At 40.3% G+C, this 15,617-nt stretch overlaps 1 protein-coding gene across 1 annotated transcript in view; it reads left to right on the forward strand.

Moving 5' to 3' along the window:
• The window catches only part of TLL1 (tolloid like 1), a 519,202-nt gene that overhangs the window by 102,925 nt on the left and 400,660 nt on the right, over window positions 1–15,617 (forward strand). The window contains exons 2-4 of the mRNA XM_069243956.1: window positions 1,459–1,569; window positions 12,890–12,970; window positions 14,495–14,647. Of these exons, the coding sequence (XP_069100057.1) occupies window positions 1,459–1,569; window positions 12,890–12,970; window positions 14,495–14,647 (345 nt within the window). The remainder of the gene's footprint in view (window positions 1–1,458; window positions 1,570–12,889; window positions 12,971–14,494; window positions 14,648–15,617) is intronic.

Below are 15,617 nucleotides of genomic sequence, written 5' to 3' on the forward strand. Positions count from 1 at the left end.
GCTTTCTGTACTTTAACTCTTTCAAATGATGTTGTTTGAAAATTATCTCTGAATGATGACCATACATTACATAGTTCCCAGTGCTTTTTAAGTTTTGCCACCGTTTATTACAACAAACCCTAGTTAGTTACTACAACCTTTCTACCAATATAACTTCAGAGAAAAGGCTATCCAAATGTGACTATATGCCTTGATTTATTTGTCAGTCATTTTGACCTCAGCCTATTTTGTGGTAGTATTCCAGATAGACACCAATTTACTATCTAAAACGTTATTTGATGTAAAGTGCTTCTGGTCAGCACTTTTTGGAAAATTGTATGCCAGAAAAAACCTTACAACTTCCCAGAAACTGGGGCCAGGAATTAAAATATGTTCGTAAATCACATTGGCCAGTTGAACCATTTTTAGAATAGGTGTGCTGCCATCAATGTTACATCACTGAAGTCATAGGGACTATGAAAACTACAAGTGCCACACAAAGGACAAGTATAGCAAACTAACGATGCTCATTGGCAGGAAATTGATATGGGTGTGGTATATAGCCGATGGTAAATTTTGGAGGACACAAATAGATTAATAAAGCATGGTGTGGTAACACACTATTTATACTATTTACTATTTACAACACAAAATTAGAACTGATATGCAGGATTACTGATAAACCTTTTATCGCACAAACAATAATGTCTGGATATAGGTTTTCAGCAAATATTTATAATCTGCACATCATCAGTTAAAGTGTCTTGATTTAATTTGATCCTATTAAAATCTTTGTTTCCATGATGCTCCAGAATTACAAAAAAACGTGCTTGAAGTGTGCTTTCCTAGCTGCTCAAATATTTTGAAATACTTGTACAATTAGGCTGCAGGCATATAAATGTTGGTGTGTGTTAGGAAAGAAATGACATCCTGCAGCCTTTCTTTTCATACTCCCTGTACCTCAGTAAGATTGTCAGACAGTTCACTTTACAAATCCTCTAAGTTTGCAGTCAGAGAAAGAAAAGTAAACACCAATCTCTATGTTAAAAGAATAAGCAGCAATTTTTCAGAAGACAAACCCTGATATTTGACCTGTCTTTAAACACACACCACTAGAACGTGTCCATGAGATTTCCCTTCATTGATCTGAATTATAGGTCTGATATTGGGAGTTAAGCCTGCAAATATTATGAACACATTTAGACTGCCAATAGCACAAATTGACTTCTAAACATTTCAGCATATCGCTCAGTGACTTTCTCTCATAAAAAGTTTATGCAGCCTCTCTTACTATAGCTTTTAATTCTTATATAGCACACTAACCAACAAATAAATGAGGCACTTTATGGTATATGGTTTGAGCTATGCAGTAAATGAGTTTGCAAAATGTGTTTTGCAGTGGGGTGCCATTGTTTTTTATTAAATATATTTCCTTCTGGATGATCCTTAGTGCAATTAATTAATATGTATGTTTTTCAGCTGCCTTTTGGGGAGATATTGCCTTAGATGAAGAAGACTTGAGTGTGTTTCAAATCGACAGGACGATTGACCTCACGCAACACTCAAGTGAGAAACAGGGACACACCACAGGTATGAGGTCACCTGCAAACTATGCTTGAATTTCCATAAACAATGTGCTTAATGTGTGATGTACAACCTTCATACAGGGGTTGGTGCCTTCTACATGATGTTTTGATTCAGTAGTCTTTTTAATTTGTGCCACATTCACAATAAACAAACTAAAAAGCAAAACTATTTACATTGTTGCAAGACAATTCTCCTGATTAGTCTTCTAGTACATCAAATGTAAACTATGAATAAGAAGTCATGAATGTATAAGTGTGCCTGGAAATTTGACCTACATAAGCAATGAATGTCAGGTTCACATGCTTTTGAGAGAGGTTGATTTTGTTACTACCAGTCTCATACAATTGAACATCTTCCAAAACTGACACCCTTTGTCATAAGGTATACAAGTATAATTTGTCTTTGGTTGTTACTCATCAATTTTATTGCTAGATGTTAGAAATAGGGTCTCTAGTTGGCAGTCAGGTTACACCCTGTCCAAGTAGTGACCCTCACTGTATTCTGGGTAAAGGAGTCACACAGCTAAGATAACCCCATGCTCACCCCCTTGGTAGTTTGGCACAAGCAGTCAGGCTTATCTCAGAACAATGTGTAAAGTATTTGTACAAACACACAGAGTAACCCAGCAAAAACACCACAAGAGGGCTCCACGCCATTTTAGAAGAAGAGCCAATATTTATCTAAATCAAACAAGACCAAAACAACAAGCATCCAACATACATAAGCAAAGATACAATTTTTTTAAAGTAAAGATAGTCTTAATCCATAGAAATCAATGGATGCATTGTTTTAGCACAAAGTACTTAATATGTGTCAAAAATAAACCTATGATTTATTATGTGGTGGTTAGGTGCAGCAGATGGATTGCTTTCACAGCATAATTTCTTATGTGTACAAGAATGCATTGTCAGTCTTATGAATTTGGGTGAAATGTGCATCTGCTGGGATTGCTTATAAGACAGCACTTTTGATGTTTGCTGTCTCTGTAGGATGCAATGTGTTGTGAAGGTGTGATTCCACATGTAAGTGGTATTTCTTACTAGTAATGGTGGTATTATGGACATACACAGAGCAGCATTGTACCACTTAGTGTAATTTTTGTTTTTTCTGTGAAACTGCAAAATCAGTCTATTGGAGGTTGCCAAAATCGATTTTGCTGCGATTGAACACTTACATTCATAGCTGTAGCTTTAGTTCTTGGTAGAAATTGTGTTTCTGTTTGACAGAGGTGTGCACCTTGTCCAAGCAGAAATGAGAATCCTAGTCAGGGTAGGTCAGATACACACCCTAAATTAACCTGTGCTCGCCCTTGGGTAGCTTTGCACAGAGCCAGCAGGTATAACCTAAGAAGCAATGTGTATAATATTTGTGCAACACTTCACACAGTAACACAGTGTAAACACCACAAAAAGACTCCACATCAGCTTGGGAAAACAGATTATATTTATATGAACAAAACAAGATAAAAATGACAAAAATCCAGTGGGTAGAACTTGAGATATTCATTTTTAAAGATTAAACTAGAATTTAGTGCTTAAAAGCAAATAGAGCCAACTAGGGCAATCTGGTCGCGCTATGCTGGGTCAAATCTGAAAGTTCAGGCTAACTGCGATGAAGTGAAGGTCAAATAAAGGGACCAGCCTTGGCCCGCTGAAAAAGTACCTTGGTTCTTGGATGCGTCAATGTTGAAGCTGAGATGTGGGAAGCAGCGCTAAGCTGGAGATGTGTTGGAAACTTAAGTTGATGCACCGCGCTGTTGGAGATGTGATGTCTGCTGCTATCCTTGCTTCATTGGCACTGCATCAGCATCGAGGGATATTTGCCGGTTTTGATTGGCTCAATGGCAGCAGTGTGCCCAGAACTGGATTAGCATCACTTTACAGGACAATACTTGCAGCAAGCAAAGTCTGAGCGCTGTTGCAGGATGATGAGAAGTCTTCGAAGTCTTCGATGGCCCTGAGACTTACAAAAGGAGGCAAACCAACATGCCTTTGGAGTCACTCTGGGTTCGAGCAAGATGGGTCCAGTCCTCCCTCAGCAGGGTAGAGAGTAACAGGCAGCAGGGCAGCACAGCAGAAAAGCAGTTCTTCTAGAGCAGCAATCCAGAGTGGCAGTCCTTGTAGCAGTACAGCAGTCCTTTTTCCTGGCAGAGTTCTTGACAGGTCCAATAGTGTAGTAAGTTGATAGTGTCAGAGGTCCAGTACTTAGACACAGTTGTGTCTTTGAAATGGGGGTGACTTCAAAGAATGGTCTTTGAGACGCACAGAGGTCTTTTGTTTCTGTCTTTTCTTTCTGCCCAGACTCACTACAGGGGGATAAGCTGCCTTTTGTGTGGGAACAGGACACTGCTTATTCAGGTGTAAGTGAGAGGCTGTGCCCAGCTCCTCCCTCCCATCCTTCCCAGTATGGCCCATAAACATATTGATGGCCCATCAGCCAGACCTAAGCTCCCTTTGTATGTGACTGTGTAGAGGGTATGCACTAACCAAGCTGTCACCCTTGCCCTGGACCTTTATTGATGACAGGTTGCAGGACCGGAGGGCTAAGAGCAAATCTGGCTTTACCACTAAAGATGATTTATTATTACAATTTCATAGGTACTAAACATGATATATCCACTCCTTTTTAATTAGGAATTACAGCTTATTAAACGTAATAAGAAATCTCCAATGTTAACCTATGAGAGCAGTAGGCCTTGCAGTAGTGAAAAGCTAATTTGGGAGTTTTGGATCACCAGTGCATTTAAACTTAAAATTATATGTCCTGCTTTTAATTACATAGCACCCTGCCCTATGGGCTGCCTAGGGCCTATTTTAGGGGTGATTTATATGTAATAAAAGGGGAGTTTAAATGTTGGCAGAAGGTTCTAAATGCCAAGTCGACATGGCAGTGTAAACTGCACATGCAGGCTCTGCAATGGCAGGCTTGAGACATGTTTAAGGGCTACTTGAGTGGGTGACACTGGCATGAGGTTATTTTAGCATTTTTACACAGCCACAGTATTAACCCCTGGTCCTGAGGCTGGTGCTCTTTTACCCATATATTTCACTTTTATTCTTTTTGTTATTTTAGTGACGCTTCATTTTAGTGGAGATGTTCGTTATTCCTTTATCAGTGTTCCATCCTTACAGAAACTGTTATTGGTTTCTTTGCATGACATTTCTCATCTTGTGCTGAACCCAGGGCTGCCCATGATGATTACCGGGTATTGCCGATCAAAGGGAACACTGTCTACCTTACACAGAAAATATGTAACATCACACTGCCCACAACATCTTAGAGGGGACGTTCCAGCCAGTTTGCCATCATGTGATGCACATCGTCGCAGTTTCTGCCAAAATCTTTTGGCTTCTCTTTGTCTATGTGGGAGGACTCCTAGCAGACTAGCAGACCTCTTTTAACCTCAGGGCAGGTATCGGGATTGGGTTTACTTCGCAGGAACAGAAGGACGGATTAGGGCTAACACTACTACTTGCTTTCATGTAGGAACAGGTGCAGGTAGGAATACCAGATGCACTAATAGGACAACATGGTGGGCTTTTCTTGTGTTTTACTCTTGTGTTTACTGCTGTCATAACATTGTGTTTCATTATCCTTTTAATCGCCATTCATGTCCTCCTACATAAAATGCAGTTGCTTCAATAAAACCTATTGAACCAAAATCCTGCTTCTGTTCTGTCCTTGTATGTGTGGAGCTCGCACGTCTGAGAGAAAGGGATGGGATCCGCTCTACCACAACTCCATTGAGGTGTCTGAGTGTCATGCAATAGGCTGCCACAAATCACTTCTACTCTCTGGTACTTGTGAGGTGCTGCTAGCTAGCCAGAAGGGTTAGGCTGAGAGCTGTTACGCAGCGTAGGATTAGACTCAGTCTCCCGCGCTTGGTGGTGCTGCCGCCCAAACATTAACCACTCTTGTTACCAAAATGACAACACAAGCAGTGCTGCAGTCCCACCAGTAGGCCCTTGCACAGGTAGTTCACTTTACTAGGGACTTATAATTAAATTGAGTATGTCAATTGTGTATGTATCAATCAAACCATGTTTAGGGGAAAGAGCACATGCACTTTAGCACTGGTCAGCAGTGGTAAAGTGCTCAGAGCCCTGAGGCCAACAAAAAGTAATCAGGAAATTATTAAGCATGCATACCAAAGGTTTGGGGAGAGACCGACCACCTTAAGGCTGTCATGTCTGTCTGTTCTCATCTATATGCAGCTCTCTCCGTTGTCAAAAGATCTGTGATGGACAAAACCAAAAAGTGGGATTTAGGTCAAGCTATTGCTTATCATTGTTTGACTTTAATTTGCTTGTTTCTTATTTAATGGCTTTCCTCTGTCATCTTGTATTTATTCCATCCCTGAAGCATAGCTTTTTTATCATCCTTAACTGAATGGCTTGTATCCTTTGACTGTTCACATTCATGCTTTTAATACACCATGGTAGTGCACATGTTTTCTTACACTCTCCCCTGTGTGCTGCTTCCCCCTTCCATTTCTGCACCTGCATTACCCCACATCTTCTTTGGCATTTGTGTCTATTTTGTTATTTAATCTCCTCACTTAGCTCGTCTATTGCACTCCATACCCTCCATTGCTCTCGCCCCTTAGTGGCATTTACTTTTGCACCACCATCTCCATCTTTGTATCCCACCCATCCCCTTTGCAACCATATTCTCTTTTTTGCTTTCTTTTTTTAATATTTTTTGGAGGCCTGGAATTTGCAATTTTCTGCCGCACTGCTCCTTTCTCAAAATAGACTTTTGCACACACTTTATTATTGTTTTGAAATGTTCTACTCCATGCTGGATGGATGCCATCTTGGAATGGTAAATATATAAAAACTGAAAACAATGGCTTCATCATCACGTATGTGTGTGCATGTATGGTGATGCACACATTCATATTTACCATCATGCTTGGCCACTGTAACATCATGATGCCTGCGTGCATGTGTGTGATGCATACATTTGTCCAAATCATCAAACTTTTTTTTTTTTTTGCTGATGCTTAACATCTTTGGGAAGAAACATTGTCAAAGCCAGAATGTCTGCAGTGACAAAGTCAGTCTTTTGCAGCGCTTGTTTTGTAAAAAAAAAAAAATGGTTTACAGATTGTTGGGGAGATTTATATAAAGTTATAGATAAGTTGCTTTGGGCAACTTGATTGATTTGCCTTTTCTAATACCATTTGTGATTTATTCTGCTCCTATAATTTTAAACTAAGTTCCGAAAGCAATGATGTTACCTTCTGGGTTTATAGGGTGCGTATTGCCATATTTGTCCAATGTTGCTCTTTGGCGAATTTCCATTTTGTTGAAATTCTGACTCAGTCAATGGATTGTCAGTGATTTTGATAAAAGAGCAATCAAATGCATGCATAGCAGTTAAAAATGTTTGTACTCCACAAGTTTATGCAAACATTGATTTCCAGGAGTACTCCTGGGATTCAGACCTTCCAATTCACACATCGGCTCCCATCACACCTGGAGAGGGGCTGATATCACACAGTGTGCAAACAATTTCCGTAGAGAGCAGGTTTCCAGCTAATTTTTAAATGCTTTGAGCGCAATTTCCATTACTGGGTATGCATCCCCCAGGGCTTTGTTGGAGCGGGGAAGCTGTGAACTAAAAGTAAACTAAAAAGTGCCTCGGGCTATAATCAGCACTAAGTCACAAACCCTTCGAGGCCCTGTCCCCTCCTCACAAAGTGAAACATGTCCATAAATTGTCAGGTCTGTGGGATTGTTTGACATTCCCACAAAAGTTGGTTCTAATGTAGGAGTAGTGGAGCGAATATCAAAATAATTTCCCTGTGTTTTGTGAATGGATAACTTTAGTGAAATGTGACTAATTGTGCCTCATTGTTTTTAAATTCGATTAGTAAGACATGCTTAGCGATATAGAAATGCTACTGTTGGCAGGATGTGGAAGTTCTACTTACATTAATTATTATGTCTCTGTAGCACCAGAGTTGAGCATTGGCGTTAACATTCAAACTTTCATTTCTAGCTTTTTCCAGTTCAGATGTTCTCAGGGCTAAATCAACCGATTGACTTACTTGACCAAAAACATTTATTGTATATTTCAAAAAATAAACTTTTCTTCCAAAAAATCCAAAAATGTGTCTTCCCCGATGGCTTAATTGCAGATTTGGTTCAGGTTCTCAAACATACGTTTTTATCGCAAGTCCTATTTTTAAGCACTATTAATACTATTCTGAAACTTCCCTTTCCTGGAAGATATGGTACACTTCTTCCTTGAGATCCAGCCTCTCCACTGCATCGTTTCAGTGACATTTTAATGCAGTGTTAACAGATGGTATTAGAACAATATGTTGGTTTCAGTTTACAGTACACGTAGAACATCAAGTGCTTTTCATTATTGAATTCATATTCATGTACAGCGTGAAATCGGATATATTTACAGTAGTCTGGGGCGAGTGCCAGACTTTACTGATACAGGATGGGCAATTCCTATCTCATGAGCGACTGTATCTCCAGTAAATTTGTTCAGCCTCAAATCTTTCTATTATATAGAACAGTCATTGACTCACCACGGCTGTCAGAGTATTGCCATTGTTTACTTGTAAAGCACCAATAGGATGATGATAGCTCATTTACACCAAACAGAACAGAAGCGTATATTTGCATATTGTGTCACTATTGTGCTGGGGGGAGTGGGGACTCCACATGTGTTAACACAGGAGGTAATAGAAACGGTCTACTCTGCAGTTATAGTGCATGTCTTGTCAATATGTAGTCCATTCATCGCTCCTGCATCTTCAGAGAGGCAGTGAGATAGAGGCAGGAGGACTGCAATAGACACAAATTAGGTGAGAACCAAGGTGACCTATTCGGCTCTCTGGTCGTAGAAGAGCATACTGAGGGTGCTGAAGCTGGTGAGAAGATGTATGCAGAGGAGCATGAGGCACCAAGTGAGGAAGTAAATAATGGTTACAGATTTCTAGTAATCCATTTTAGGCCACTGCAGGTCATTAAAAGTCAACCTTTTCACACATACTGAAATCTGTTTGGAAAACAGTTGACGAAGATTTTTATTCTTTGTTCCTGCTCTTTCTTGAAAAGTGAAAAATATTTATCATACTAGAACCCTGTTGCATAAATACCTTAAATGCAAAACAATGGTTTTGAATCAGGACCGAACTGCCTTTATTGGTGAGTCATAGGCTGCCACAAAGGCGAAAATTAGCTACTTTCTTAATGAAAGTTCCCTAGAAATAGTATAAATATTATATGGGGATGTAAATCACTATCTATAGATCTTCTTAATGGTATCATGATGGGTTTGGCTGAGCTTTTCATTAACATTTTTTTAGAATGTAAACAAATACATTTGATGGTGAGTGGCAGGGTCTTATCTGAGACCTAAGCAGCTTCAATGCACAAGCAGACGCTGATCAGCCAGACGACCTCATCTTTATGGATATTCGTGTGTGCTTCTGTTGGATAATCCAATTAATGTAGTTATTCCATGCACACAAAATTGAAAGCAGAGGTTTTGTGGGCCTTTACTATGTATTGTTTCTATGTATGTATTCTATTGTATGTTGGTAAATATGTATTTATTCATTTATACATTTAGCAATTAATCTGCCCTAATCATTCATGTATGCATGCATAGATGAAACTAGGAGCGTGCATGATCTCCTGCGTAGGTAAACAGAATTTCTTTAAGCATTTTGTTTTAAGATTTGCATTGAAATTATTGAAGATTTTTTGAAGTTACTTAATTTTCTATGGTCAAGTAAGAGTGTTTAAGAGAGACACTCTTTAGCCATTCACCGTGTGGCCCCTAACTTTGTCTTCTTGGTTGTTGTTATGTATGCACTCTTGAGTCTCTTAGCATAGAAATTGTGTTGGGTATAAAAACAGTTTTCCAGTAAACTTTATGGAAGATTGTTATAACTTTGAATTTTGTTATACAATGAATATATACCCAGTATTGAACTTTCAGCAATGAATAGATGTCTTCATTTAAGGTTGACATGTGGATTGTATGAACGTTGTGGTTTTGGGCAAATTGTAGTTTATTGTTGTGCTTCTGAGAGTTTCATAAAGAAGAATGGGCCCAATCTAGGCCAGCATGGACAGGTGGATGCCGTGGACAGGTGGGAGTGTTTCCTAATTACTGGCAGTTCCTCTGCGTAGCATTCACTTCTGCCATTTTCCCATCTGTATCATTGCTGAAGGGAACCAATTATGTGCACATAAACCTGGGCCTCAGCCTTAGAAACTAGAGATTCAACAAGCTGAGGTCTGGGAGTGAGGGGGTGGCATCAGAGTGACAATAGGGAAACCAATGCCTGACAGGAAATTAAGGATGATGGCAGATTTCAACAATAATCGGTGAAGGCCAGAGAGAGATCATAGGAGACTGAAGATTGCTTTCTTCTCTTTTCTACAATTTCTATGTATAACCTTTTATGGAATGAATCCATTTCACTGTGGTTCTCTGCATATGAGTGAGCTATAGGAGGAGATATGGGAGACACCTATTTCCCTATGCTCTCAGGCATCTGGGGGCCAAAGGCATCAGTGTTTTGCTGGAATGTTCTCAGTCTGCTGAGTGCATAATGTTTGCAATCTCCTAGTCTTGTGTGACAGGATTTCAGTACACAAGCTTTCCTCCTAGGTTGCCAGGCCAGCTGCTCCATTACCGGATATGTACTTTGATCTTGCGAGGGCTAGGCTACAGAAAGAAGGCAGCTCATTTTTACGACCTATTCAGGACCATTAGACGGCAACAGGGTGCTATACCTTTTAGAGTTTGCATCAGGATATTTGGAGTAGCCAGAGGAAATCAAACTTGTGGGACTTGGGTTTATAAAGGGGGCTCTGACACTTAGTACTAGAACCAGGCTTTGAAAAATAGAACAATCCAGTGAAGCTTACTGTATTGGCTCATCACGTCAGATATGTATTTACAATGTTAAAAGGATGTATAAAGTGGTCCCTAAAGAGCACTTTTGAAACGTTTCTTATCAAGGTTGCTGCCTTTGAAACCTGGGTACTCAATACTTCTTAAACCAAGGTGCGAAATATACTGTTCCAACAGAGATGTTTCCCGCATCCAGTATTGTCCTCACCCCATGAAATATTTACCTTATTTCATTCATAACTGCTCCTGTGTTGGCAAAAATGGACAGTGGACCTACCTTCGGTGACCTGACTGTTTGCCATTGTACCTCTCATGAATATGAAGCACAAACTCTGAGAGGGGTTTGGTGGGGGCGGGGGGTCTGGTGTATAGGGGACGCTGGTGATCAGGACAGGAAACTGGAAAAGCATCTGTTCCCGATCCTCCCTTAGAGGAAGTGATTTAATGTTTTAGTAGTAGAGTAGCGTTTGAGGGACCTCTTTTACATCCAATAAGGTGATACTGGTGGGTGAAGCTGTTGAAGAAGGAAACCGCCTTTACATCTACATCAGGGAAATATAATAGTGAGAAGATTGTTATATTAAGGAAACACTTATCATCAGAGGCCAATTTTCTCAAACCCTCAAGGTCCAATCTACAGAAAACAATACATCTCTCTGTAATTGGGGCTGTAGGGAAAGGGAAGGCTTTCAGTACAAGATGGAACTTCTAAGTTTAGAACCTTAACTAGCTTTAAGTTCTAAAGACAACCTTATTTTAAACCCACTTTTTTGACACCCATCTCCATTGTTCACAAGAAAATTGAGGTGGGTGTGAACCTTGTGGTATAGCAAAAGCTCGGCTAGTGGAGGAATCGCACTATGTTGGTGTTCATTGCCTGTTAGGCTATCTCCAAGTCATGTTCTCTACTTAGTCACTGCTGAGAGTAAGCAAGACAGGCAGCCACGATTCATAGTTGGGAAAATGGAATAAAACCGTGAGGACAGGCGATGAGAATATGCCCTCTTTCACATTAAGCACATGCAGCATTGATATGCTGCCATTTGTGCCACATTCCAATACAATCGATTTGGATATTCCTTGGGGGAGTGATTGCATTTCTGCGTCAACAGTGTGACTATTGCAATCCGTAAACTACAAAAATGTACTAGAAGTGTTATGTAAAAAAAAAAGCTGAATACATAAAAAATAAAGTTCAGTGTGGCTGGTGAATATCAAGACGGATGTGTTCTGAGGGCAGTGACACAGTTCTTCATTTTCTCTGCGTTTTCAGTCTGTAGACTGTCGGAATGCCCTTTATCTCGCTGCTACAAAGCGATTCCACAGCCTAACAATAATTGAACATTGCCCTTTTGTTTTATGTAGTTATAAACCCTGTTCTCACTTTCATCCCTATCAAGCACTTTATTGATTAACTCAAATCTAACTCTTGCTCTCTTCCTGATAAGTTCCTGAGCACTCCTAGGTGTCCTAAAATGTGATTTCGTATGTTGGCAAATGTGACCATCTTTGGTGGACCTTTATAAGCGGCGGACAATATTCCATACAGTCCACATAAATTTAACAAGTGTACATAACTAAACATTTCCCGTATACCACTGATATTCTTGTACTATAGTTTTATTTGTTATTTTAAATGCGAGTTTTGCAAGTGTTTGGTAATACCACTGTGAACATGTTATAGTCTACCTGCAAAAAGCATGTCAACTCTTGTCGTGACGTGTACATGGTTTAAATGCATCTCTTCATGATCCCACTTGCATCCGTGCCCTCGGGCGTGCACCTGAGACACTTGTAAAGTGCTCTGGCACTTCTAGACTCCTCTTTGTGCTCTTTAAAATCTTTAAAAGAAGCACAACAGAAATGCACTGGAGATGGTTTTAAAATGAATGCCGAATATGGTGGCTTAGCTCCTTTTCCTCTTAGTCATCAAGAAATGTCTATACAACATCATTTAATTCGTAGAGTTGGGAAACGATTAGAGGTTCAGCTGTTTTCCTTTTATTGTTATTTTATTTTGCCCTGTTAATCATGGTTGGGTATATTCCTTCCACGAAAATGTAAAAAAAAACAGTATTAGCACTCATTGGATGAGCGACATCCAATGGTCAATCAGTCTGTGGTTTTTGGATCACACTAGACATAAAATAAAAACTTTAACTAGTGATAACGTGATGTGTCTTGATTTGTCTGAACGAAGCAAGATCCCGTGGTTGTTTTTGCATCATATTTCAAAAAATCCTCCAATCACTGTGTCTGATTTATCTTTAAACATCGCTCATGAGCCTCCGAGACAACAAGACTGTCTTCTTCCCTATGAAAAGCAAGGACATATCCTGAACTTCTCCACTCTTTCCAGTGTGTCACTGTGTTAAAAGAAAGTCTCGGCGCGTTTCCTCCCCTCACCGCTCTCATTTTCTTTTTCAAGGTGGCCTTGAAGACCGGGATCTGTTGAAAAAACGAGCGGCGCTCTATCAGCTTATTGCACGGATAAGAAGATTTGGGTCAGGTATGTGAACTGTTCCCGTGGCCTGACAGTCTGCCGCGGTGTCCACGGAACACTGTGCCACCAGATCCCAGGAAGCGTGTGCAGCCCACTGGGTATGGGTGGTCTTTACACACTACTGTGCTTGCGCGTCCCTGCATGTCGCTGCTGCATTAGGTTTTTCGCTGCTCCGCAATGCAGCTTTGGGCGGTGGGACTCGCAGAGGATAGCACTGTTTTTTCATTAAGAATTCATTCTATGGCCACTTAAGATATACGTAGAATAGAGCTGCGATTTAATGGCGTGCGTGAATAAGGGTTCTTCCATTGATTAAAAAAACAACTGGTGGGATGCCAGTGTTGCCAATTTGCAAGGAAGGCGAATGGGCAGAGTTGCCTATAAATACTTGGCTATAAGGTGTCTTGTAACCGTGGATAGTTGTTTGGATAGTTGTGCCACATCTCAGGTAAGAGGATACACGTCATTCAGTGTCTGTCTGGCGTTTTGGGCAACCAGACTGTGTGCAATGGGCTGGTCTGACAAATCAGTTTGTAGGTTGTGTCATTTTTACGGTTGTTGGGCTGTTTTATTGTCACGTTGGCAGGTGTTTTACTGTTGGTTTTCATATTATTACTACAAACATGGCCCGAGGCAAACACAGACGCATGCAGTTTCTCATCCCTTGCAAAATACCCATGCATCGTGAATTTACAAATTCAAAACTGGCCTGATTTGCCGATGTGGGCCACTTTTTTTAGCAATCTGGTTCGCTAATAGGGGACACTTTACACTTTTATTTTGGTGGCCAGGCCTATTTTTTGCTCTAGTCCGACTCAGATTTTTTTTTACATTTGTACTACTGGGCAAGAAGGTTTCACTAAACATTAGTGAGTGGCTGCGCATTTGAAAATAAAGAGGCCTAGCTATGAATTGATTATTGATATGTGGGTGATGGGATTGAGGAATCTGTAAACAAACTAGCTGTGCTCGTAGATGTCCTAAGGGGCGTTCAGACCACAACAGCAAAGCATATTCATTATTATACAGTGAACCACAGTACTTTGACCAAGCAATAAATGGTTCTACTAGGTCAGAACAATATACTTTGGTTGCATTCTGAGCAGGGCATGCAGTTTTGTCTGCCCATAAATTACATAATTTATCGTCTTTTTACAGTGTGCTTGGGACACTGCTGTTTTGAAGACTAGTAAACATGATAGGTGGTGTAAAACAGCAGCACCGATGAGTAATTCGACCACTCCTCCTTACCATGTTCTGGCTGCCCGTCGTGATAGGCTTAAAGCTGTTACATTGTCATCAGGAGAATTCCAGGTTAGACAGTGTATGTCCACGGGGCATTATGAGCTAACCATTGAAAGATATGCTCACCTCATTACTGCTCCCCCTGGGATCCGTGAACCCCAATTAACCTAGCGCATCTGCACTCTGAAATGTTGTCATCTCGTTTTGTTTACTGCGAGCTGCTTGGATGCTCTGTATTTACAATGACGTAATTTTTTTATTTTGGTATTTAACGTATAAATGTAGAAGCAGAGAAAGTGAACGCAACCAGAGAAAAAGTGATCAAAAAGACCTCAGGGAAAAGTGAGAAGAATCGCATTCCAAGAGCTGCAACTTCGCGCACTGAGCGGATATGGCCCGGAGGCGTCATTCCATTTGTCATTGGAGGCAATTTCACTGGTAACCCACTCTGCTGTTGTCTACTCTGACTTCTTAGAGACGGGACTATTCAGCGCAAACATGTGCTATGCAAATGTCAATTTAAAGTAATTAAAATATGTATATATATATATTAGACTCGGATATATCAGAGACTGAAATGGTGTCTACCATTCTTTTTGGGTGGTCTTATTTACATTCTGCAGTCTTTAGATCAATTTCCACCCTGCTGACTTCGAACCCTTCCTCACATTTTTCAACTGACTGTCATTGAACAAACTGGGACAATAGCACATAGTGAAGCAAACACATAGACTTCCATAATTCTAGCTGTCTTTGTCTAAAATCAGGAACAGAGAACACGGTAAGTGTAGTTATACATATGATTTAGAAAGGCCTCAGTGGAAGCCTAAGGCCCTTATTACGAGTGTACCTGTAAATTCCACCATGTGCAGTAACACCTGGGACTGCATATATTGGAATTATGAGTTTTGTGATAAATATTGGAAAGCCAGACTAGCTGATATTTATCAGGGGAAATAGCTAATGTTTACCAGAACAAGCTGTTTTTGACGCAGTAAAAAATATCTTTTATGGGTGATAATTATTGCGTCTGATGAATACCAAGCTTCTCGGTGTCGGGGTCCAACAGCTGTGATAATGATCACATCTAATAATAACCAACCAACAATGAGCACCTAAGTGTTGAAAACAAATGCAATGCCCATGAGTAAATATGGAGTCTGTCTCGCGGTATTTGGTAACGCAGATACATTCTATTTATTGAGAAGCAGCAGAAAGGGTATATTCAAGACACACTAGAATAATACTCACGTTTAAAGATTTTACCAGGTCTGGACATAAAAGATAGCTTTTGGGCAGAGTCATCTTTCATCTGAGCTTAGAGGTGCCAGGCAAGGGGCCAGACAACGTTCCACATGTTAAACCTAGTGAGGCAGCAGTGCTATGCTCAGGCAAAGTAAGCAGTGGC

The sequence above is a fragment of the Pleurodeles waltl genome, chromosome 1_2, assembly GCF_031143425.1.
Source record: "Pleurodeles waltl isolate 20211129_DDA chromosome 1_2, aPleWal1.hap1.20221129, whole genome shotgun sequence".
In the NCBI taxonomy this organism is placed as follows: Eukaryota; Metazoa; Chordata; class Amphibia; order Caudata; family Salamandridae; genus Pleurodeles; species Pleurodeles waltl.